Genomic DNA, 26,754 nt, shown 5'->3' on the forward strand with positions numbered 1-26,754 from the left:
AAAAGGTTGAAATTTCCAAGGAAGAAATTAGAGAGAATTTATTTGTTAATCCAACTTACCAAACACCCATGGCAGCCTTAGTTAATTCTACAAGGTAAACCAAGATAAAATGAGTTTCTGGAGGCAGGTTGTAGATACAGGATAAACTGATTTGTACAGGATTTTGAATTTTATTTTTCATGCTATTGGACTACTATTGGAATTCCTAAGCAATGAAGAGACAGGACATGATTTAAATTGTATGAGTCCATTTTGGCAACAGATCTAATCTGGAATGAGAGATTCGAAGTTTCAAAGCTCCTTTAGGAGGGTGGAATAGCATGGAGAATTGAGGGTGCTTCAGGGTTGGCTGTCCCAGGGCAGATAAGTAGTATGGTAGACTACGCCTCTGAAGGTTATAACTATTAAGAGCTTTGTGTGGCATATAGATTATGGCATTACGAATTAAAATTTTATAGATGTGGCAATTTAGATGTTAAAAATATTTTCTACTTCTTTTATCAGTTTAAATTTTCTTTTGTTCTGGGCATCAATATAATACTGTAAGAAAGGTAAAAAGTTAGGGTTTTATTTTATACGGGAACATGACTAAGTTTAGAGAGGTCAACGAAGTTATCAATAGTCACCTTACATAGGAAATGGTTACCCTCAATGTTTTCATGAAAACAGAGAGATACAACAGCAACACTTTACTAAAAACTACTGTAGATTTTACTGTGAAAACAATATAAAATTTAAGAGCATATCTTATCTTGCCAGACATTTATATGCACGCTTGTCTTACATGCATGCTTGTCTTTCTCTTTCCATTTTATGACACTTAATAAGAAAATACTTATATGGAAATTTAATTTGCATCATCTAAGCAATCATATTTCTCTTTATATTCATTGAGAGAAAATTTTCATATACAGTGCCAAAGTGGCTGCTTGTCTATAGCAGCATACTGAATTCCACATGCAGCCCCTTCTTCTTATGTACAATTTGCTTTGTTCAGGTTTCTGCCATGAACAATCACAGACAAAAAATATTATATGGAAAATCCCAGAAACAAGTAATTCATGTTTTAGAATGCATATTATACTAAGTAGCATGAAATGGGACCACCTTTCCCCATTTGAATCATCTCTTTGCAGTGGATTCATGAAGCATACATGATCACCCCATCAATAACTTAATACTTATCTCAGTCATCATGTGAAGAATCCTAGTTTCTCCATGTTTGTATTCAAATAACATATTCATAATAATCTAATCCTTATGTCATTTACTTTTCTGTATCACACCAATTAGGCATTATAGTAAAAAAGAGGTAGATATTAGGGGAAAAGAAAGTTGGTATAACACAACAAAATACTTTGAGAAAAGAGACCATATGTACATAACATACTGTTAAAATTGTCCTGTTATTAGGGTTATTCTCATGGTTACTTAGGCATGTATAGGACAAAAGATAACGTATTTCATGTCTAATACTACCTGTAGTTTTAGGCATTCCTTGGGGTTATTTTAAGACTTATCCTTCACAAGTCTCTCACTCTATCCTTATTCCACAGAATTCTAGCTCCCTGTGCATGAAAGTGCAAGGGCTCCAGCTGGGGTAATACAAGCCATTCTCGCATTTGTACAGTGTTTCTCATGGTTCTTTCAATGACTGAGGGTTCCTTAGGCTGTAAAGCATTCCCATGTTTATAAACCCAGCTACTAAAGTTGTGTGTGTCCGGAAGATAATGCAGTTCAAGGCCAACATAGGTTACACAGTGAGACAACTTATCTCCAAAATATAGCTATATTTATCTAAGATCAGGAAAATAATCTTTTTGCAGCAGTGATATTTACCAGTACAATATCCCCAATATTGCTGAAGTAAACTGTCCTGTTGACTAGATTAAGGGAAGCAGTCCATCAGCAAGTACGTGTGGACTCTTTTCTTTGTGAGACCCTCAAGCAAAAAACCAACACTTAACAAATCCATTTTATCTATTCTTAACTGTTCACAAATCCATCTTATTTTTGTGGCTCACGTAGAAGAGTGCTAACTATGAGCAATAAAAACTCAGTGACAGTGCCAGGCCCTAAGTTCCAGCCCCAGTCTCTCTCTCTCTCTCTCTCTCTCTCTCTCTCTCTCTCTCTCTCTCACACACACACACACACACACACAGAAAAAGGAAAGGAAAAAGTACATTGACAGAGACTATTTCTCTAAAATATCAGGAATTTCCTTGAGTGAAGCATGTCTTATTCTCTCATTCTTTCTTATGTCAAAAATGAGATTGAATACGAAATACATTTCAAGTCTTCCATCACAATGGAGAATAACATGAAATGTAGTTTTGCTAAAAGGAATAAATCTTGCAAAGAAATAGCCAATGTAGTCCTTTTGTAAGAACGTGAGAGTTATGATTCTAGATTTTAAATTTTTCAACAGAAAAATAAAGAGCATCCCTGCCCCCCACCCACACACATAGAGGATAACTAAGATTTTGTTAAAAAGCAATAAAGAAAATGCAAAGCTAAGGCAGAGGAAGTGTTTTAATTTCATCCAAAGACCATATCGTGGCCAGAACATGGAGATTTTTAAGTATTGGAATTTAAAACCTGAAAAAGATTTATGGGAGATAGAATGAGAACAAACAACAGGAGTGTATTTTCAGGCAATTTCCACTCACCATAATTATGACAATTTTCCATTAAATTTGATACCAGTTATTTAAACAACAACAACAAAGAGAGAAATTGAGTAAGAGGTATTTTCCATGAAAAGGTAGGTTCATCTAACCAGCTAGCCCAGATCAAAATTGTACATGTCAACTTATATTATTAAAAAGTCTATTTGAATCTCAACCTGTCTACTCTACCAAATTGGTTAACTAATTAACAAGTGTGAAATCACAGCCTGAAACAGAAAAGAGGTGAAGGTGTAATTATATTGGAAAATTGATCAGTCTGCTTTATAGTCAACGAGCCCAAATTTGAAATAAAATGTTTGAAAAAAATGATTTGGAGCCACGTGAAGAGTTTTTAATAATGTATATAGTTGAAATGATCTCTGTATATAATTAAATGTTTTTACATTACCTTAGAAGTATATTCATTAGCTTAACTTGTACTTAGAAATATTTTAATTTATATTTTCTATTTGACAGGCATTGCACCTGACAAATATGGAGCACTGGTAGAGGTTAATTTAGAAATTTAGGGAGACCCAATGGTGTTGCACTTTAACTTGCGATATTGTAAGACCTTTGTTTCAATATTGGACAGGTCCATGCTATTGAGTGTGTAACCATATGTACAAGTATATACAAAAATTATTTTGTTGAAGGGACAAAGATTACCTCACAAAAGATACTGATAGGTAGCCATAAACACTTGGATAAACTCTTTGAGAGCACTAGTGTGTGTGTAAAGTCTAACATGCATTTATTAAAAATTAACTCATTTTTGGTGGGACACCAATGCTCATGCCCGAAACTACAATAAACCAGCAAAAATTCAGAAATGGAAGTATGGCTCAACTGGTAGAGCACTAGTAAGCTAACGGACAGTGTCCTAGCCCTGAGTTCAAGCCCCCAGAGCTAGCGATATAGATAGATGGTAGATAGATAGATAGATAGTTAACAGACACATTCTTTATAATTTGTAAGGGAGGTTTAAAAATTTTGACAAAATAAATCTAAATAATAGTAAAAGAACTTAGCCAATCAAACCATTATTACGTAGAAGTGATTTTAATTTTGCACATGTCAAGAGCCTCTCAGGTGAATTAACATTGAATTTATGGAAATATTATAGGCCTGTAGTCAATGCACAAGTATATATCAGGAGAAAAACATTACAAAATAAATAGAAATTAATTACATAAAATGTGTGAAAGTAGAATGATAGCACTAAAAATGGTACATGACAATAGTTATTATTTCATAGACTATCATAATGAAGTATTGTAGAGTGCTTTGGATGATAGTAATACCTATCAATTTGATTAGCAATTTAGAAAATACATACTTTGCATTTCCACAAAGCATTCCAAAATCAGTTACATAAATAAATATTATATTCTGTGTTGATCTGAAAAACAAGGTTAATCAGGTTTGAAAACATTATATAATGTATTCATGAAATTTCAAACTTTATTTTTTTTTCAAATTATGATCTTGAAAATATTTTTTTCACAATGTGTATCTGGTTCTAGGTACTATCAATTTGTGCAATTTGAGTAAATGTGGATACTACTTCCACTCAATTAAGGTAATGTGGATAGAAATGAGTTTCTTGAAATCCACAGGAAAGAACAGACAACTTACATGGCCAAAATAAAAAAAAAACTTGTACAAATTTTATTATGGGAAAGAAAACAGGACTATTTAAAAAGAGAGAAAAAAGGCTTTTGGATGGGACATAAGAGCTGTCATGTGGAATTGCTGTTCAAATTAGAATTCTATAATTATTCATGCACCTAACAAGTGTTTAGTGAGTCCTCCTTTTCTGCCAGACATTGTTCTGGGCATGAAATTTTGACAAAGATAATATCCACTTTAAGTGGTTCAACCTAGAAGATAAACAAGTAACCAAATTGTCAAGACCATGAGCCTTTATATAATGCAAAGGGCAATGAAGAAGGAAACAACCAGAAAAGGTATAGCACATTGAAGACTGAGTTTTAAATAGTTAGCAAAGACTTATTTGAGGTCCCAACGATCTGAGAGCCAAAGGAGAAGAACCGGTCATATAAAGGTCTAAAGGCACATCCTTCCAGGATGGGCAAACAACAAAGCCAAGGAGCCCCCTAATGGGGTTGCAGGTGCCATGCTGAAAGATAGAAAGAGGACCTCTGTAAGCTAGAGAAGAATGAAAGGAGAGGAGTTGCAATTGAATGACAATGGATTTTCAGCAGGATTTAAGTCACAGTGTTTACTCCCCCATGTACACTTCTTTTCTTTAAAACAGCTTTGTAATTTAGATTTCTCAGTAGAAATAAAAACGTAAGTGGGTGTCACACAGCTACCAGAAAGGGAGCCCCCAGTACACCTGCTTCAGATGAACTCTAGTTCTCTGAAGAACACGCATGTCCACTGCCCTCATTTTAGACATGAGTAAGTGAAATACCCAAAGGAAAAATTAGGAAGAAAATTATGTTTCAATGGAAAGAGTTGGGATTTACATCGCATAGACCTCCATTCAAACCCTGATATGATTGTTTGTACTCTTTGGGAAGAAAGAAATTCCCATGTTCTATCGAAGGAAGAACCATTCCCATGTTCTATCAGTCTGATCTCACTTTGTGGCAGGTCACCCACCCAAAAGAATACAGGGGAAAAAACTAGATGGTGCAACTGCAGAGCCTTAAACTCAAATGTATTTGTAATATCCTTCTTCCTTGCCTTTGTTACTATTATTTTCTTGTGAAGAAATTCCATGTAATGTCAAGATCAGACCATGTAGAAATAAAAGCTTATCAAGTCACTTAACAATCAGGCAGGTGAAAGAATCCATCAGACCAGCCACCAGGCTCTATCCAAGCAGGTTGTCAGGTCAGCACAACTAACTCAGTGAACAATGTCAAGTTTACCCGGCTGAGCTCTGACCATAGCATCCAGCTACAGAAACAATAGCACATGACTTGCTGCTGCACTGAACAATGATTCAAATGATGGGGTGGTTGGAGATGTAGTATATCCCTTTTATGTCAGGTGGTATTGGCTTTAACATGGTGAACAGGTTGCAAAAGCAAGAGAAGGCAGTCAGTGTGGGCTGGATGAATGTACTGTTATTAGTAGATGCTTAAAATTCCTCAAAGATGAGAAACATCTCATCTGGGATGAGGAAAAGAAGTGGCCTGTATTATGTGATGACAGAACAACTGGCAAGAATATTGTTGGAGGTAAATCAGCAAATAGAAAATGTGCATATCATACATTTGGCAATTTGACTGAGGAAATCTCTGGACAGAATACTGAAAGTGTCTGCTGAATATTTCTACCCAAATATATAAGGCACTGGAAGAATAGAGCTAAAGATGTATCTACTTTGCTAAGCAAAGCTTAAGGAAATCGAAAGTCTCTCCCATCAACTCCCAAACACACTTAGGTAGAAAACAAAGATATTATTTATGATTAGTCTCTCCTAGATGTTAAAAGAAGATTTTCAAATAGAGCCTAGAGTAAAGGCCCTATCATGAATATTACGTAGGCTAGGTAAAATAGTGATGAAATAATCCCAACTACTTGAAAGGCAGAGGCAGGATATCTCATGTTCAAGGTAATGTGAGTAGAATTAGAAAGACCAGACTTTATTTTGAAAACAAACAGACAAAACAGAGAAAGGGCCAGTACAAAAGTCCTAACTGTGTATATGCACACACAAACACACACAGGTATATATGTATGAATTCATATATGTATAGTAAAACATATGTATGCATGTACAGTTAAATATATATACATGTCTGTATGTGGTGTGTGTATCTATCTTTGGATCGGTCGACTGATCGATAGATAGATATTGCTACATAGCCTCTATTTCTCATTACTAAAGGACCATATCTAGTGTGGGTTTTTTTATCATATCATTAACTTATGTTTCCATTTCACAGAATTCTGGAAAAAGAAAAGTTGAATCTGAGTAACCTCAGTCACATTTGGACTAATGCAGACAAAATGATCAGGGCACTGAGCTTAATGCCATGATGAGATAAATATACTAGGTACCCTGAGGGGAGGTAGATACATTTCACAGATGGACACATGGGAATTACTGCTACTGATGAATAAGTTATGATTGCTAGTAAAGGGACCATAATCCATGTTCATATCCCCTTGTCATATATTTCCATAATCCTTTTCATCAATAAATTGACAATGTCTACCTACTTCTTGAACCAAAACTAACCTTGTAAGTTATTTCAGTCAAGAGAGTATCACAGAAATGACAGTGCTTGCTTTAGAGTCTGTCTCCACAGGCCTTTCTGCTCTACTGTCTATGTCCTGGAACACTGCCACCTTTGAACGAGCCCAAATGAGCCTCCTTGATGCAGAGACATCATAGGGCAAAGAAAGATTGGGAAGAGACACAGAGACATTCATGCCCCACCTGAGACTGAGATTCATTAGTGATAACATCTATCTTGCCAATCCCCAGGCATCCATGGACCACCTGCAAAAGTATGAAGGAACTCCACAGACATTGTGTGTAACACAAGAGCTGCCCCTATGAGTTCAATCCAAATTACCAGTGTACATGTTTGTGAGCAAACACAATTAACAATTGCATTCAGTTCCTGGCAAGTCATATGACTTTCTCAGACCATTCATCTGAAAAAAACAACAAAAACCTGCTATATGTCTTATGGAATATTGTTAAGATGACATGAAATAACTTATTAAAATATTTGGTCTGTACCTTCTGAGTACTCAGTAAATGGTAATGAAAAAGTAACTAATAATAGGGCAACAACAGCATACACTACTGAACATCATGCCCAACCAGTGATTGTGAAACTTTTGCTGAGACCAGAGTGATCCAAGACAAAGCTGTCTTTTTTGTAAATTTCAAAGTGGATCCACACTTACTTAACTTTTTCTGGGGTATTTACTGGGAAGGGGAAGAAACAGTTATTTTAAAAATTCAACAGCTCATTTGTAGTAGTAAGTTCTACTAATATATTCAGTGATGACTCTTAGGGAATAATTATCCATAAAACATGTTGTGGCTTATACATAGGCGAATTTGGTGGTCAATAAATTGAACTATATTTTCAAAATAGGTCTTTCTATACATATCCCAGATAATATTGCCTTACCTACCCAGCACATTTGTCACCACTATAAGCATTCAAGATTAGGTTACATTTCTTTTGTCAGAACTATTGACAGACCATTCTTAGGTCTTTAATTTTATGCAATCGCCACTGTCTTTTCTCAATAATCTTGTGCATTTTTAAGCCCCGTTTAACCATGTAGGCCCTGAAATACAATGCATGCATGGGAAAATTGCATTTTCCTACTCAGTCTTTAGCCAAATGCAGCTGTAACATAGAGAACAACTTAGGAGATGAGAAATTTTAAATTGGCCTTTTTTCCTTTGATAGAGCTCAATACTCAGAACAGTCATTTTTTTAATGTGTTACTTATCCATTCATATGGGTAGAGAACAATAAAAATGTCCTCTATATACTGGTGTAAAATATCCATGTATTAATATCCCCAAAATATTTGGGGGGGGGAACAAGAAGGATTTATTTTATCCTCTCCTCACCCAACTTGCTCCACAGATGATGCTAATAATCAGCTTATGAGCAAGAAAAACTAGAATAGTCACTTTTGGTGTTTTTTGGTGTTGATACCACAGGTTACAAAGCTGTAAATAACCTTAGCTGTAACCTGGTCCCAATATTTTATACTTGAGAAAATGGAGCTTCAGAGGAGTAGAACAGGATTAAATTCCCAATACCTACCCTTAATACACACAAATATATGCACACTTAAATATACATATAGACACATATTTTAATTAGGTAACTGAGATAAGGAAGATGTGATTTAATTTTATAGGTTACATATACATATATTTAATTAGGAAAATGAAGTACAGAAGGTATGACTTAGTTATAGCTAATAACTATACAGGTTATTCTGTAAATATAGCTTTCAAAAGAGCTCACTACACAACCAGGTAAGATTTTCTTCTGTTCAAAGTGTACTAATTTGGAGAAATGGTGCTTATAATTTGGAATTATTTTTTATCACGATGCCTACATCAGTCATTTCTGCTACCCCAATGCTTAACATAATGCTGGGTTTTCCCTTTGATTCCTATCTTATAAAGGAGAGGGGATTGTACCACCATACAGCTGATTGTATCTTTCTCTGTACTATGGTTTTAATTTAATCATTTAGTCTATCCCACTGTAATTTAATTATTGCAAATGAATCTTTGTCTACCCAACTAGAGGGCAGCTACTGTGAGGGTGTGGGTTAGTCCCTCTGTGCCTCAGGGTACAGCACAATGATTGACACCTTGATAAGTACTCAATAAGTGCTTTAGGAATTGAACTGAGTAAGCCATATCTTCATTTTTCCCCATAGTATTGATGCACGGGTTTTATTTGTTAATTAAAGCTGGCAACTTAGGGAAAAACTTCCTTAATTTTGGTTGGAATTTAGTTTTTGTTTCCTTTACATTGAATTAATTCCTTCCTCTCTTTTCCAATACTATATCTTGAACTCAGAGCCTTGGCACTATCTCTTAGCTTTTCTGCTTAAAACTGATCTATCGCTTGAGTCATACCACCAGTCTGGCTTTTAGTTGGTTAATTAGAGATAAGAGACTTTCCTGCCTGGTCTGGCTTTGAACTCTGACCCATAGCTCTCAGCTTCCTGAGTAGCTGGGATTACAGGCATGAGCCACCAGTGCCCAGCTACATTGCATTTCTTTTTTTTTTTCTTCAGAAATATTAATTTAATGTGTATCTCTCTTCGTTTTTTTTTTAATTTCTTCTTTATTGTCAAGGTGAAATACAGAGGGGTTACAGTTTCACATGTAAGGCAAGTATATTACTTATACAACTTGTTACTCCTCCCTCATTTTTCTCCATCTCCCCCCCTCCAGTTCCCCCCCCCCCAAGAGTTGTGTGGTTAGTTTACGCCAGTTGGTTTTGTATCGCTTCTTCAATGGTTTGTCCTTTTATCCTTTGTCTGTCATTTTTGGTATTCCTTGCCCTAGTTCCAATACACTTCTATACATTATCTGGGGTACTGAGATCAGTTACAGTAATAGCAGGAGTAAAACCACAGGAAGGGAATGCAAGAGAACAAAAGTTACAGTTTTACTAGGTATGTTGAAATTAACTACAGCAATGATATACCACTTATTTTCATAACATGGAGTTCATTTCACTTGCATTATCTTACGTGTTCATATGGGCATTCCTATTGAGCTGTTGTGCTCTTCTGCTGTGTCTCTCCTAGATATGTACTGCTTATTCCCTATAAGGGAAACCGTAGGGTGTTTCTTTTACCCCAAAAATATTTATTAAATGATCCCTATCTGTGAAGTATTGTCCAATATGGTATAAGGTGATATTTTACAGAAATGGCTACAACTGATACTTTGACTCAAAAAATTATGAAGGACCTTAAATACTTTTTTTGATTTTTAGTGTTCAGCATTTTATCTTGAGCAAGATATTTCTGCCTTTACCTATTTAATCATGTGATACTAAAACAAATTTGTTCATAAATTTCTTACTAAAAACCAATCATGAGTTTTATGAATATATATGTACATATTTACAGTATGGAATATGTAGCTCACTGAGAAGACAATATTTATGAGGATGATGAATGTAAACAAAATGTGTTTATCTCACTCTAAACAACATAGCATTAACATAGGTCAAGGGGTGATTTTATTTGAAGTTCAGGCCACTTCAAGTCTTAGCTAAACAAAGTTCTTCTCATTGTCATTATGAAAATTCAGCTTTAATCAACCTTGGCAGGTTGAACTGTATGCTTTCTGTTTTGTTTTTTCATCTAGACTTCAACCTAGCATGTATTTGTACACAATTTTGTAATTTTATTGTAAATATCATCTATTTTCCTTATAAAAGATAAATAGAATCTGAATAAAAATATATGGATATTCTAAGGAAGATTGATTTGGAAAAGAAGAATATAGTTAATAAAAGCCATTCTTGATGTTATTTAACACAAAGGAAAACACACATCTTTTCATATTTGACATTAAAAATCTGACCATTTGCCTCCCTAAAGAAAGCACATACAGCTTTTATACAGACTGCACAGTAAAGAATAATAATATTTCTGTTTACTGAGATATCAAATGGCATTTCACTGTAAGTCAATGGTCTATCATTGCTACAGGGTATTAGACCTCAATCTGGCATCTACAAATGTCAAGAGTATAAAAAGAAAATATAGGATAGAAATCAAAAGCATGTTCTAAACCTCCCAAAAATAAAAAAAAGGGAAACAAAGTTCACCTAAATGCATTTGCTGCAGAAATCAGTGCAATATTCAGCTGTCAATCTAGCAAAGCAAGGGAGCCACACTGTCAGTATGACAGGATAATAAAATTTCCGGCAGATGTTCAGGCAGAGCTCTAATTTTTACTGAACTCCCTTGGTAAGCATTTAATTTCTTTATCATATGCAGGCTCGGCAAATTGTACTTCATCACAACTGTATTGTGAAATATTAATATTTCATATGATAACAAAACTCTGTCACCTAACCTTTGTTATATTAAGAGGATCCAAACTTCAAATGTCAAGATTCCAAATTTTTAATACATTTTAAACAGATTCTTGAATTGGCATAATAAATTATAATAAGGCTAATCCCAATTGGTGTGCTGTAATGTCACATGAATGTATATTACATATATTTCAATTATGTGTTTGTGGAAGGCCATAGAAACTTGTGAGTTCAAATGTTGCATACGGCAATGTTTCTTTTTCATCAAGAAAGTAACGATGTTCATAAGATGTAATTATACATTAATAACCAGCTTAATTAGTAAGTAGGGACAATGCAAAACACACAAAATGTGGTGGTCTGTGAGGCAGACAGATTCTACCCGCTTGTGTGTAGGAAGTAATGGTTTTGAAAATGGCATTATCAAAGTACAAAGAGGTATCACCATGTCATTAAAATCTGCACAATGGTCTTAGCACACTATTGAATCCCCAACATTATATTTTGTATTTAAGTTTAATTTGCATTTGTTCATACCTCCCCTATGGAACTAGCATCACAGACTTGTGAATGGTCAGTTCCATTCAAACTGAAGGTTTAGAAGGAGGTTAGCGTCTACATTTCCTAATGCAATGCTAGTAAAGTTAATCATTCCCAGGTCATTGAAAGACTTAACATGACTAATCTATAACTATCACCAACAGAGGGAAAAATAGTGTTTCTGATTCATCAGAATCCAATTTTGCAACCAAAGCAAACAACACATTCGTAGCAACAGATTTTTCCCATACTTCTTTACTTATATCTGATTAACTCCTTATTTCTGTTTACATATGTGTATTTTAATAGTATAACTAATATAGTCATGCTCTTGGAGGTTGTATCCACCACAGATGAAACATTTGATTACAGCTTCCCCTTAATTCTTATAGGGTAATTGAAACAAAGAAAATATGCCTCTACTATTCTACAAGACAGTAAGCAACTGATTTATGGTATTCTTAAGCAGAATGCAGTCTTTTCTGCTTATTTTTATACTTTATATAAAAGAAGTCTCTTTTCCTACTCAATATATTGGAAGAAATGAACTCTCTTTTGATACTTAAATATAAAAATCTTCAAGGAATATTTTTTTCCTTGGGCTGATTTTTCTAACTTTTGAGAACTCTAGATATGCTTGACCACATTCACACATAACATCTTGTAAAACTGTCAGAATGAGACAGCTGTAATGTTTTAGCCATAATAATGCCAGCTATTGATCCAAGTAAGAGAAGAAAGAAGGAAAGAATGTGCTTAATGGGGCATGTGTGTTCTCTATTATTTTCTTTGCCTAAGGATAAGGCTGATTTAAATAATGATACTTCTCCCTTAAGTCACCAGACCTACATTAATTATTGCTAACTACCAGTTACTATGAAACGTATCAGGAGGCTTGGCTTATAAATTTTATCAACTAGTAGTATGAGAAATACTAAATTATGCTGGTGTTTCCTAATCAAAACCACATATATGTTCATTGCCAGCACCTCTTGCCTGTAATCCTAGCTACTTAGAAACTGAGATCTGAGGAGTATGGTTCAAAGCCAGCCCAAGCAAGGAAAGTCTAGGAAACTCATTACCACTTAATCACCAAAAAGCTGGAAGTGGAATGTTGGCTCAATTTGTACAGTACTATTTGTGAGCAAAAAATCTCAAAGACAGTGCCACCGAGCTCCTAAGTTCAAACCCCAGAACTGGAACCAAAACAAACAAATAAGACCATGAAGATGGCAATTTGTATTGCGCACCCAAGTTTGAAAATACACATGTATGCATCTGTATGCTTTAAAGAATTATGCTGAACCTGAACTTTACTTCCTACTAAGTTTGATACTTCTTGTCTCATTGCAAAACCACATGCAACTTAGTTTATATATATGTATATATATATATGTACACACATATATACATATATGTACATAAATATACACAAATACATATACATATGTGTATATTGGTGGGGAGGGTGAGTTTCTGTATTCAAAAATTCATAAAGAAACTATTTCCTATACTGTGCCAACATATTATAGTTAAGAGACTCTTTGAAATGAATAGGATCCTAGAACTTTATGTGAAAAAACTCCATTCTCTCTTTAACTGTATGTTAAAGCTGCATCTGAATTTACATACATCCAAAAGTCATTAAAAAGATAACATCAAATATGAAACTATAATTATAGCTGCTATATAATCCAGAAATCCTACTAATAGGTATTTGTTGAAAAGAAACGAAGCAAATATGTCGAAGAGACACACTAACTTCCATGTTAATTGGAGAACTATTCACAGCAATTGAAGTATCTAATGGACATCAACTGATGAATGGGTAGGGAAAATGTGGTACACACAGACAGTGGAATATTATCCATCTGCAAGGGCCTATATCTTGTAACTTGCAACAAAACAATCTAGGTGGAACCAGAGTTCATAACGTTAAGTGAAATGAGCTAGGTAAAGAATGCCAAGTACCACGTAAGTGCAAAACCGTATGTGGGAGTAAAAGCAAAGATACTCTCACAGAATCTGAGTGCAGAATAGTGGTTCAAAAAGCCTAGGAGAGTAGGGAAATGTGACAAAGAAAAGCCAACCAATGGTACTTAGTTACAATGAGACAGAAGTAAATACTTCCAGCCTGCATTGCCTAGTATGGAGATGGTAGAACACAATCATATATGGCCTGAATCCAAAAGCTAGAAGGTGGGGTTTGGAAAGATTTTAGTATTTTATGTATTTAGTATTTCTTTTAGTATTTAAAGATATATGTCTACATCACATAGCTTATACAATATATAATTCATCAAAACATCATTGTATATATAGTTAATAGCATGTAGCATATAGTTAATAGGTAGAGTTTTAGGTATCATTTCAAATTAAACTGAACAAAAACAGAAATGCCAGGTGTTTTGATTATCAAATAAACTGCCACCTTTGTAGTATTTAAATTTTTGATGATTCCTTAAAAAAAATGAAAAGCATATGTCTTAATTCTCTATCTGCAGGACAAATGGAATGGAAGGACGTTAAAGTATATGGCTTGGCCAGGTACCAGTGGCTCATGCCTGTAATCCTAGGTACTCAGAAGGCTGTGATCTGAGGATTGCAGTTCAAAGCCAGCCCAGGCAGAAAAGTCCCCTTGAGACTCTTTTCTCCAATTAACACTCAAAACTGGAAGTGGTGTTGTGGCTCAAGTGGTAGAGTGCTAGTCTTGAGCACAAAGAGGCTCCAGGAGAGCGCCCAAGCACTGAGTTCAAACCTATTGCTTAATATCAAGAATTTAAGAAGTAATATCTTGGTAAAATGAAACACTTTCCATTAAGTGATTCTTATGATTTTGATAAAATATATGCTAAGATGAAGCATGACTCCAAAGTATTTTCTTACCTTATCAAGAGAGAAGGTTTTGGTGAGGGCAAAAGCCCATCCAGCCTCAAAAGCTCTTCGGATCATTGCTGTGCTGGTGGCAGGAGTTGCACTAGCAAGACCAAAAGGATTCATGAACTTCAGCCCAGCCATCTCCACACTGATGTCCACCAGATCGATGGGAGTGTAAAAAAGGGGTAGTTCTGGCTTGGTAGGTACCAAAGCTCTATATTGTGTCTGCAAGGAAACACAGAGTCAATAATTGCTCTTGTTCTCCATCTGCATTGTCCATACATTTTACAACAACCTCTTCAATATAGCACCTGACTTCATATAAAGTACAGCAGCTTGTTTATTCAGTAAAAACTGGCCCAAAATCACTTAGCAGCGAACCAAATTCATATATAATTATCATCCTTTTCTAATTTAAAAGGCAGTATAGAAAGAATAAACAGCAATAAAATCAATTAAACAAACAAATAACTCTATTTAAAACATACTGAGACTCAAACACAAAAGGGAATGGTTTTAGAATTTATCACTTGGGTTCCATTAACCCAGACTCTTTGTACTTAATTTATAAAAATGTCTTAGTGCTCAGAGATATGAGCCACAGCAAGTCATGAAGCCTAAATTCAATTTCCTGTAATCTCACTACTGTTGATGTGATTTGAGGAAAGTCTCCTGTCATGCCACTGCCTTGTCTCCTCTAAAGTTTTCAATATAGTAATCTGAATGCTAGTTGCCTAATTTTCTACCTCAGAGGGATATTGGGACATTCAGAAGATCATAAGCCACAGGCTGACACCGAATGTGGATAGTGATAGTGCACCTATACATGTTAGGGGAGTTTTATGTTACAAAAACCAAACAGGTATCAAGTTCATGTTAAAATATTCAATTTACCATCATTAAATAATTATTGTAGTAATTTTATCTCACAGGACTGTTGAAATGATATACTAGAAACACAGTACCTAGCACTCTAAAACATGGTAGATGATTACGCAATGTTGTGACTCTCTCTCTGTCTCTGTCTCGTCTCTCCCTCCTTTCCTAGTGCTCTCCCTCTCCTCTTTCCCTCTTTCACTGTCTCTTTTTCCCTCTTTCCTGCCCTCCTCCCTTCCTCCCTCTCTCTCTCTCTCTGAGAGAAAAAGAATATTGGAATGTAAAATGGATGATTTTTCTCAGCCAAAGAAGTTACTGAATGGACAGGGCTAGTTAATTCAAGAGTAGAGTTCCTTTCTCTTGTGAAGCATCACTCAAAAGAAAAGTTATTTGAGCAGAACTTTAATTTTGTGTGTGTCTTATGTAGATAAATTTTCCCATAACTTGCATAGAAATTTTTCTATGCCTCCACCATTTATAATACAAAGCAAAGTTCACCGAATAAATAAAAAGGCATCACACTTGCAGATTAAAAGGTTATTGTGTTCTCTTATTGGTCATGCAAAAAGTGTCTGATGAGATCTGGGCTTCAGTTTTAGGAAGGATTTTTATTTTTTTATTTTTTAATAATTATTGTCAAAGTGATGTACAGAGGGTTATAGTTTCATACATAAGGCAGTGGGTACATTTCTTGTACAATCTGTTACCTCCTCCCTCATTTCCCCCCTCACCCCTCCTCTTTTCCCTCTCCCCCATGAGTTGTTCAGTTGGTTTACACCAAATGGTTTTGTAAGTATTGCTTTTGGAGTCATTTGTCTTTTTATCCTTTATCTCTTGAGTTTGATATTCTCTTTCCTTTCCCTAGTTCTAATACCTGTATATACAGTATCCAGGGTACTCAGATGCTAATGCGGGACAACCACAGGAAGGGGATACAAGAGGATCATCAACAACAACAATAAAAAAGCTACTGTTTCACATGGTATGTTGAAAGTAATTACATCATTGATATAACACTCATTTCCAGAACATGGAGTTCATTTCACTTAGCATCATCTTATGTGTTCATAAGCACATAGCTGTTGAGCTCTTGTGATCCTCTGCTGTGACTAACCTAAACATGTACTAATTATTCTCTATGAAGGAAACCATAGAGTCCATGTTTCTTTTGGGTCTGGCTCACTTCACTTAGTATAATTTTTTCCAAGTCCTTCCATTTTAGCAAGGATTTTTCTGTCAGGGATATATTTTTATTTCAAAGCTCCTCCCTCTCTCCCCCTCCCTTCCTCCCTTCTTTCCTTCTTTCTTTCCTTTCCTTCCCTTCCCTTCCTTTTCCTTCCCTACTCTTCCCTTCCTTTTTCTAACCCAGGGTCTTACACATGGTAGACAAATTCTTTACCACTGACCTACATCCTCAATTGAAAAGAAGCATTTCTTAGAATTGAGCTGTGTCAGCTTTATATTCTCAAATGGAATTACAATACTATTAGATGTGTTGACAAAGACAGGAGAAATAGAGAAGTGTGTGTGGAGGGGTATTTACAAAATGAATGCAGAAGAAAACCATCATTGATAATATTTTCTTAGCTCTATGTAATCGTAATTTCAATAGAATCAAACAAACTAGGGAGACTTCCAGATACTAGAGGTTAGTTCATTCTGGGAAGCGTTCACAGGTACCTTCCTTATGTGCAGAATCTTTGAAACAACACTGGGTAGCCATGTGTCTGATTCCAATGAACACAAGTGCTCCTGTATGCATGTCAACCAGCTTTAATGTTTAGAAAGAGATACATGGATGCACTTTGAAAGATTTCACTTAAGCTGCAAAACAAAAAAAGCAACATACACACTGAAGCTAACAGTAAATAATAAAATGTAAATGTGTGCAAAACTCTTTCTAATGAGAGGTGCAGCTTTTTATAAAACATATCTTTATTGACGCAAGTTGCCACTGATATGGAGGTGTGTATGATGAAACCTAAGGTCCTCACCTTTGACAGGGAGACTCCTTGGTCTGTTTGTTTTTAAATTCCTGAGTCTTTACCACAGTGTGGTGCTTTAATGACTGGTTCTTCCCAGCCTTATAGTAACCCGAAGCCTAAAGTGTAATTCATTTTTCAAGTGTGGAAGCCTGCTCCCTTCTGCCCTCCCATTCTGGGAACTTCAATTCTTACCACAGGCTGAGCTCCACCCAAATCCCAATAGCAGCCATCACATGGAGATCCCCAGATAATTTCACCATCTTTGGATGTTGACACTCTGCTCTAGTCTCTCGTTCAAACATTAAGGCGTGTTCCTTGTGTACTCTTCTAGAACATATGCTATCCAGATTCTTAGTTTCAGACAATACTATTTTTCCAGTGATCCAATTTTGTTACTAAATAACAGAGAAAAGAAAACAGCCTAGATTTGAACAACAGAATTAAGAATTCTACTGTGGGAAGGACTTCTCTGCTAGCATCAGAAATGGCACAGGGAAGCAAAGAATGTTTTGACATAAAAGAATGTTTATCACACACTATGTGAAAAAGGAGTGAGGTAACACTATATGTAAATGCAATGTTTTTGGTAAATATTCACATCCGTATGAATTTACCATATGTCTCTGTTTATCCTTCTACCACACACGGAACACATCAGTATATTAACCAGATTTATTGCCCAGAATACAGGTTTTAGAATATCTTTAATTTTTAAATTTTACTCACTGAAATTCAATTCATATTTTAAAAATGACCACAAATCCCTTTATACAAAATAAGTTTGAACATTATTAAAACTTATTTAACCTTCATGTTTATCCATAAGTTGCATGTTTATAGTTGTGTATATTCATAGGGCACAGTTTTTTCCAGTTTTATCCCAACTTGTCACAGATGGCAGAATTTCTTTTTTTAATGCTGAATAGTCATTGTGCATTTATACTACATTTTCTTTGTCCATTTATCAGTTCATAGTCACTCAGGGTGATTTTATTACTTGGCTATTGCAAATACAGTTTCTATAACAATGGGAATACAGCATCTTTTTGACATATGGATTTTCTGTCTCTGGGGTGGCATACTATCCAGGAGTGGAATTATTAGATGACATATAGGTTCTATTTTTAATTTGTTGACCACTCTCCACACAGTTTTCAATAATGGTTATATTAATTTACATACCCAACCACATACAGTGAATCTCGATGATAACAGTCATTTGATTGTTGCAATTTGCCATTATTATATGAATTTCAATATTTTTAATGATCAATAATGTCAGGCATTTTTCCTATGTATCAACTGGCCAATTATATATCTTCTTTCTGAAGATGCCTATCCAGACCCCTTCTTTACTTTTTCATTTGGTCTGTTTTCCTCTCTATATCTCAGCATCCGAATTTCTTATCTCTTCTGGATATCAGCATATATTGAAAATATGTGTTGCAAATGTTTTCTCCAAGTCCACAGGCATCCTCTGTACCCTGTTAATTGTTTCTTTTGCTGCTCAGCATTTCAGTTTGCTTAGTTGTGCTTTTGTTGACTGTACTTTTAGGGACAAATTGGAATCTTTGTCAAAATAATGTCATGTACTTTTCAACCTATGCTGTTCACTAGTAGTTTAAAATCTTCTGTTGCTACTTGTAAGTGTGTAATTCAGTTTGAATTGGCTTTTGTTGTGGTGTGAGATAAGTATTCATTTATAGACATCCACATCTTTATTTCCCTAGCATTATTTGCTAAAGGAACTCTCCTTTCCCTATTGCATATTCTTGGTGCCTTTCTTCAAATTCAGCTGACCAGAGAGGGAAGATAACGCCACCACAGTAGGGAGGCACCCCAACTCGCTCCAACTGAATAGCATGCTGGGAACTCCAGCATCCAACACCCCATCAAGAACCCAGCAAACCCAGCAGCCAGAAGCAACAGAGAAATGCAGTAAATGAAAAAGTAGAAAAAGGAAGAGCCTATAACCTGCACGGAGGCGGAAAATCTCTGGGGTACCGTCCCCCCACCCACCGACCCTGGCCCGAACAGGGCCAGGCTAGGAAAGGGACCCGGCGCCAACAAACCTACTGCCAAAAAGTCACTCCAGGAGCACAGAGTCCGAACAGCAAGAGCTCCACGGACCCCAGACAGAGTGCAGACCACTGAGACAGATGGCAGCAGCGAAGGACCAGAGGTGCGAGGACCGAACAACTGGGATCAGATGTAAGCAGCAAGGGAACCCGAGGTGCAGATGGGGAGAGCCGGGGCCACCACCACCAAACGACCAATCACTATACCCCAGCACCACAGCCCCGAAAAATCCACAGTAGCGCGGACACACACTCAATCCAGGACCAGTAAGTTCCCCATTACCCCCCCTCCAAAATGAGAGACCAGCTCTAGCAGAGACCCAAATCCTACAAAGAAGCTAGAGCTCCCTCCCTCCCCTCCCCACCCTGAGGGAATTAAGCAGCTCCATAGCTGGCGGCCCTAAGACCTCTGGGAGGATGCGGGAACTACCAGAGGCAGAGGAGCACCAAGGCATCCCCCCCACCAAAGCCCCAGCAGAGCCTCCTGAACCTGGCCGCACCTGCCCTGCCCCCTCCCCAGCAGGGGCCCGGGGGACTGGTAGGCTTTGGAAGCCCCAGGCACGCTGGTGAGCAACACCAGCACAGCAGGGTCACCAGGGCCCGAAAAAACGTCCCGCCCACAGCGGAGGCACAGAGAGTCTGCAGGCACCAACCCGCGCCCGGACACTTGATCCTGCAGGGGCCCACGCATACCATCTCCCCACAACAAATTCGTGAGAGGACACAAGCACCCTCCAACAACTTCAGCAACTCATCCCAAAAGGAAGCACTAGAGTGCACACGCACGCGCCCCTGGAGGGCAAGCATGGGCCAGCATGCTAGCCCCCCAGCAGGAGGACCTCTTGCCCAAACCCCCGCGGGAGCACACAAGTGGGCACAAGTGACGGTGACCACCTCAGCAACAATGGAGAGGGTCATGCTCACCCATTGGGCAGTAAGGTTCAACAGCCAAACTCAAACCCAGAGCCAGGACACAAACAAGTCTCCCACTGACTGACCAGTGGGAACCAGCACAAAGCCAAACCAGGGAAGCTAACCAAAGATCTCCAGATGCGCAAATCACAAAGAAATATAACAAATTTCATCAAAGGGCAAGCCAACTCGCCAGCTCCAAAAAGCGTCACAACTGAAGAGGAGATGGAGAATAAAAAAAAAAAAAAAAAACTGAGGCTATGTTAGCAGAAATTATGGAAAGCCTCAGCAACGAAATCAGAAAACAATTCCAGGAGTTTAGAGTGGAAGTCTCAAAGGACATCCAGGAAGCCAAGAAAGAAATGGAAGCAAAAATGGATACAGTGCAAACCTCCGTTAAAGAAGACCTTAAAATCAATCCTGAGAAGTGAAATGCATGAAAAAATAGATTTAAAATACAACTCTTTTTTTTTTTTTGGCCAGTCCTGGGCCTTGGAATCAGGGCCTGAGCACTGTCCCTGGCTTCTTCCCACTCAAGGCTAGCACTCTGCCACTTGAGCCACAGCGCCGCTTCTGGCCGTTTTCTGTATATGTGGTGCTGGGGAATCGAACCTAGGGCCTCGTGTATCCGAGGCAGGCACTCTTGCCACTAGGCTATATCCCCAGCCCAAAATACAACTCTTTAAAGGAAGAAATTTCCATGATCAGAGCTGATCTGGCAACCATAAATAGCTCTCTGACATCAATAAACTCCGCACTTGAATACACAGTACAAAGAATTGACCATATTGAAGCCAGAATCTCTCTCGGATGATGATGCAGCCGATGAGATCCAGAAAATTACCACAAACGGTAAAGCTCCAGGGCAGACTAATCCAAGAGCTAGTGGACAAAGACAAGAGATATAATCTGTGCATAATTGGAATAGAAGAAGGAGCCAAATACCAGAGTGGAGGGCTTCAACATATTTTCAATAAAGTAATTGCAGAAAACTCCCCCAGTCTCACAAGGGACCCCATCCAGGTAACCGAAGCCTATAGGACACCTGGCAGACCAGATCCTAGAAAAGCCATGCCAAGGCACATAATATTCAAGACTTCAGATCTCAAGAATAAAGACCAAATTTTGAATGCAGCTAAAGTGAAGAAAGAAATGTATTACAATAGGAAGAGGATCTGAATAACAGAAGACCTCTCCACACAAACCTACCACATGCGAAGAGAATGGAAGAACACCATCCAAGTCCTACAGGCCAACCACTGCCAACCTAGAATAAAATATCCAGCAAAACTGGAGTTCATATTCAAGGGGAAAACCAGATCTTTCCATAGCAAAGAGGATCTAAAGGAGTATGTGAATAAAAAACCAGCCTTACAGAGAATGCTAAGAGGGGAATCCCACCCAACAGAAATTGTACAGGACACACAGACAGAAAGAGAAAGAAACTACAATAGCCAGAGCCCAACAGAAAGAGCAGCTCACTAAAGACAAGAAAGAAAAAAAAAAGAGGAAAAACAGCCCAATAAAAAAATGGAAGGAGAAAAAACACTCTTACCCTTGATCTCTTTGAATATAAACGGTATAAACTCTCTGATAAAGAGGAGCAGACTGGCAGAACGGATCCGCAAACAAAAAGTTGCCATCTGTTGTCTACAAGAGACCCATCTTACAGCAACGGATTAAAACAGGCTCCGAATGAAAGGATGGAGCAAGATCTTCCAAGCAAATGCACCTACCAAAACAGCAGGAGTAGCCACCCTGATCTCAGACAAGCTGGAATTCCATTAAAATAACTCAAAAAGACAAAGAAGGTCACTACATTTTAATACAAGGAAAAATCCAGAATCAAGACACCACGGTGATAAATGTATACTCACCGAACAAAAGAGGCCCTACATATGTCAAGCAAATTCTCACAGAACTACATAACAAGATAGACCCAAACACAATCATAGTAGGGGACATAGTATAGATCTGACTGATCTATACTGAATCTTCTACCCTACAGAGACCCAATACACCTTCTTCTCAGCAGCCCATGGATCATACTCCAAAATAGACCATGTCATAGCCCACACAAAGAACCTCAGCAAATACAAAAGTACTGAGGTCATCCCATGTATTATATCTGACCACAGTGGATTAAAGGTAATCCTCAATAACAACGGTTACCACAGAGGCTATACACATTCTTGGAGGCTAAACCCCACACTGTTATCCAATACTTGGGCCACAGACCAAATTAAAGATGAAATTAACAAATTCATAAGCCACAATGACAATGAAAATACAACACAAAGAAACCTATGGGACACAGCTAAGGCAGTACGGAGGGGCAAGATCATTGCCCTCAGCACTCACATTAAAAGAATGGAAACAGAAGCTCTGCAGTTTGATGCAGTCCCATTTGTCCAACCTTTCTTTGATTTGTAGCCTTTCTGGGTCTTTGTTCAGGAAGTTCCGTCCTGTGCCAAGGAGCCCAAGTGTTTCTCCTACTTCTTCAGGGTGTCTGTTTTGATTTCGAGGTCTTTAATCCATTTGGAATTGATTTTGGTGCAGGGTGATATATAAGGATCTAGTTTTAGTTTGTTGCATGTGTTGAGCCTGTTTTTCCAGCACAATTTGTTAAAGAGGCTATCTTTCTTCCAAACTATTGTCTTAGCCTCTTTATCAAAGATTAAGTAGGCGTAGTTCTGTGGGTTCATTCCCGGGTCTTCAATTCTGTTCCATTGGTCTTCAGGCCTGTTCCGGTGCCAATACCAAGCTGTTTTTATTACTATAGCTTTATAAAACAGCTTGAAGTTGGGTATTGTAATTCCTCCAGCACTGTTCTTTCTGCTTAGGATTGTTTTTGCTATTCTAGGTCTTTTATTATTCCATATGAATTTCTGGATTGCTTCCTCTATTTCATCAAAAAATGGTGTTGGATATTAATGGGTATTGCATTGAATTTGTAGATAGCCTTTGGCAATATTGCCATTTTGATTATATTAATCCTCCCAATCCAGGAGCATGGGAGGTTTTTCCATTTCCTTAGTTCTGCCTTAATTTCATTTTTCAAGGTTTTAAAGTTCTCCTCAAAGAGGTCTTTCACTTCTTTGGTTAAGGTTATTCCTAGGGATTTTATGTTTTTGGAGGCTATTGCAAAGGGGGTTGCTTTCCTGATATCAGCCTCGGTCTTCGGGTCGTTAGCAAACAGACAGGCCATTGATTTTTGAATGTTTATTTTATATCCTGCAACTTTGCCAAAGTTTTGGATCAGCTCTAGTAGCTTGGGGGTAGAGTCTATGGTATTCTTTAGGTATAGGATCATGTCATCTGCGAAGAGAGAGAGTTTAACTTCATCTTTACCTACTTGGATCCCCTTTATATTTTCTTCTTCCCTGATTGCTCTGGCTAGGAATTCAAGTACTATGTTGAAGAGCATAGCTTGCAAGATAAACAGAAAGCCCACAGACTGGGGAGAAGATCTTTACCGGCCATTCAACGGACAAAGGCCTCATATCTAAAATATATGCAGAACTAAAAAAATTACTTTCCTCCAAAACAAAACTGCAAAGAACTAATAGCCCACTCATCAAGTGGGCTAAAGACCTACAAAGAGACTTCTCTGATGAGGAAATGAGAATGGCCAAGAGACATATGAAAACGTGCTCTACATCACTGGCCATAAAGGAAATGCAAAACAAAACAACATTGAGATTCCATCTCACCCCAGTAAGAATGTCATATATCAAGAAAACTAACAATAACAGTTGTTGGAGGGGATGTGGCCAAAAGGGAACCCTACTTGATTGTTGGTGGGAATGTAAACTGGTTCAGCCACTCTGGCAAGCAGTATGGAGATTCCTCAGAAGGCTAAATGTAGAACTCCCCTATGACCCAGCAACCCCACTTTGGGGTATTTATCCAAAAAACTACAAACAAAATCACAGTAAAGCCACGAGCACAACAATGTTCATCACAGCGCAATTTGTCATAGCGAGAATCTGGAACCAACCCAGATGCCCCTCTGTAGACGAATGGATCAGGAAAATGTGGTACATATACACAATGAAATTTTATGCCTCTGTTGGCGTTTTGTGCCCCTCCCGGCTCGGACTCTTCCTTCTTTCTTTCCACCCTCCTTTCGTCCTCTCCCCTAACCCCCTGGCCTACAGGTAAGATAAAGTGGAACGTGGGGGTCACTCCGACCTGACGCGCACGGGACCCGCAGTAGATGTGTGACCGCCTGCAACGTACACATGCAACGGGGCCAGCTTCTTAGAGCGAACTGACTTTATTGAGAGAAGGACAAGGGGAGATGATTTCGAGGGAAGGGGGTTGGCCAGGATTCCGATAGGCTAAGAGCTGTCACCTGACCCCCAAGGGCTAACGTCACTCTGAGCGCGCCAAGCCAGGGCGGGGTTGGTAGGCGCCGGGCTGGCTGGCATGGGGTTGGTCCAACCGGTTTCTCTGGATTCCAATCCAGAGAAGGTAGCAGGGCCGCATTCCCCAGGGCTGGGGGAGGGGCATCAAGCCCCTTCCATCAAGGGGAAAATGGATCCCAACATGCCTCTATCAGAAAGAATGACATTGCCCCATTTGTAAGGAAATGGAAGGACTTGGAAAAAATTATACTAAGTGAAGTGAGCCAGACCCAAAGAAACATGGACTCTATGGTCTCCCTCATTGGGAATAATTAGCACAGGTTTAGGCAAGTCACAGCAGAGGATCACAAGAGCCCAATAGCTATACCCTTATGATCACATAAGATGATGCTAAGTGAAATGAACTCCATTTTATGGAAATGATTGTTATATCAGAGTTGTAACTACTTTCAACATCCCATGTGTATCTGTAGTTTCTACTATTGATGATGTTCGTGTATCACCTTCTTGTGATTGTATCTACACTATTTCTGTAATCTTATCTGAGTGTATGGGAAACAGTGTGTACTGGTATTAGAATTAAGAAATTCAAAGGGAATACCAAAATTGAGAGACAAAAGGGTAAAATAAGAGAAACAACAACAAAAACAATACTTGCAAAACTGTTTGGTATAAGTGAACTGAACACCTAAGGGGGGGAAAGGGGGAGGGGGGAGGGGGGTATGAGGGACAAGGTAACAAACAGTACAAGAAATGTATCCAATGCCTAACGTATGAAACTGTAACCTCTCTGTACATCAGTTTTATAATAAAAACTTAAAAAAAAAAAAAAGAATGGAAACAGAGAAGGTGAATAACCTCACGATGAAACTAAAACAACTGGAGAAACAAGAAATGATTGAATCTAAAATGACTAGGAGAGGAGTGATCACAAAGATTAAAGAAGAGATAAATCTGATTGAAAATAGAAAGACCATTCAACAAATAAATAAGACTAAAAGCTGGTTCTTTGAGAAAATAAATAAAATTGACAGACGCCTCACAAGAATTATATAAAAAAAAGAGAAGAGACTCATATACATAAAATCAGGGACTACACTGGAAAAATAACAAGTACACATGATATTCAAACAATCATAAGGAACTATTTCCAGAACCTCTACTCACTATAAAACAATAATTTTACAGAAATGGATCAATTCTTAGAGAAGTATAAACTGCCCAAACTGAACCAAGAAGAAATAAATCAACTGAATAAACCAATAACTTACAGCGAGATACAGGGGGCAATCAAGAACCTCCCAACAAAGCAAAGCCCAGGCCCAGATTGATTCACCAACGAATTCTACAAAACCTTTAGTGAGGAGCTAATACCAATACTCCTCCAACTCTTCCGTGAAATAGAAACAGAGGGAGAAATCCCAAACTCATTCTGTGAAGCTAATATCATACTCATTCCCAAACCAGGCAAAGACCCAACAAAAAAAGAGAACTAGAGATCAATATCACTAATGAACACAGATGCAAAGCTCCTCAATAAAATATTAGCTAACAGGATCCAGAAACTGATCAAGAAAATTATACATTATGATCAAGTAGGCTTCTTCCCACAGTCACACGGATGGTTCAACATCCGTAAATTAATCACTGTAATTCACCACATAAACAGAACTAAAATCAAGAATCACATTGTTATCTCAGTCGATGCCCAATAAGCCTTTGACAAAATATAACATCCATACTTATTAAAAGCTCTGGAGAGAACAGGAATAGATGGAACATTCCTCAAAACAATAAAAGCCATATACAACAGACTAACTGCTAACATCATATTAAATCGAGAGAAACTTAAATCATTCCCCCTAAACTCAGGAAAAAGACAAGGATGCCCACTCTCCCCA

General features: G+C 37.6%; 1 protein-coding gene across 3 annotated transcripts in view; it reads right to left on the reverse strand.

The window, feature by feature from the left end:
• Dpyd (dihydropyrimidine dehydrogenase) overlaps window positions 1-26,754 on the reverse strand; it is a 706,501-nt gene that overhangs the window by 345,053 nt on the left and 334,694 nt on the right. For 2 of the 3 annotated variants that reach the window (XM_048352018.1, XM_048352017.1), the window contains exon 12: window positions 14,642-14,857. The exons of the other annotated variant lie outside the window; for it this stretch is intronic. In XM_048352018.1, the coding sequence (XP_048207975.1) occupies window positions 14,642-14,857 (216 nt within the window). The remainder of the gene's footprint in view (window positions 1-14,641; window positions 14,858-26,754) is intronic. 3 annotated transcript variants of the gene reach the window in all.

The sequence above is a fragment of the Perognathus longimembris genome, chromosome 7 (assembly GCF_023159225.1).
Source record: "Perognathus longimembris pacificus isolate PPM17 chromosome 7, ASM2315922v1, whole genome shotgun sequence".
NCBI lineage: Eukaryota > Metazoa > Chordata > Mammalia > Rodentia > Heteromyidae > Perognathus > Perognathus longimembris.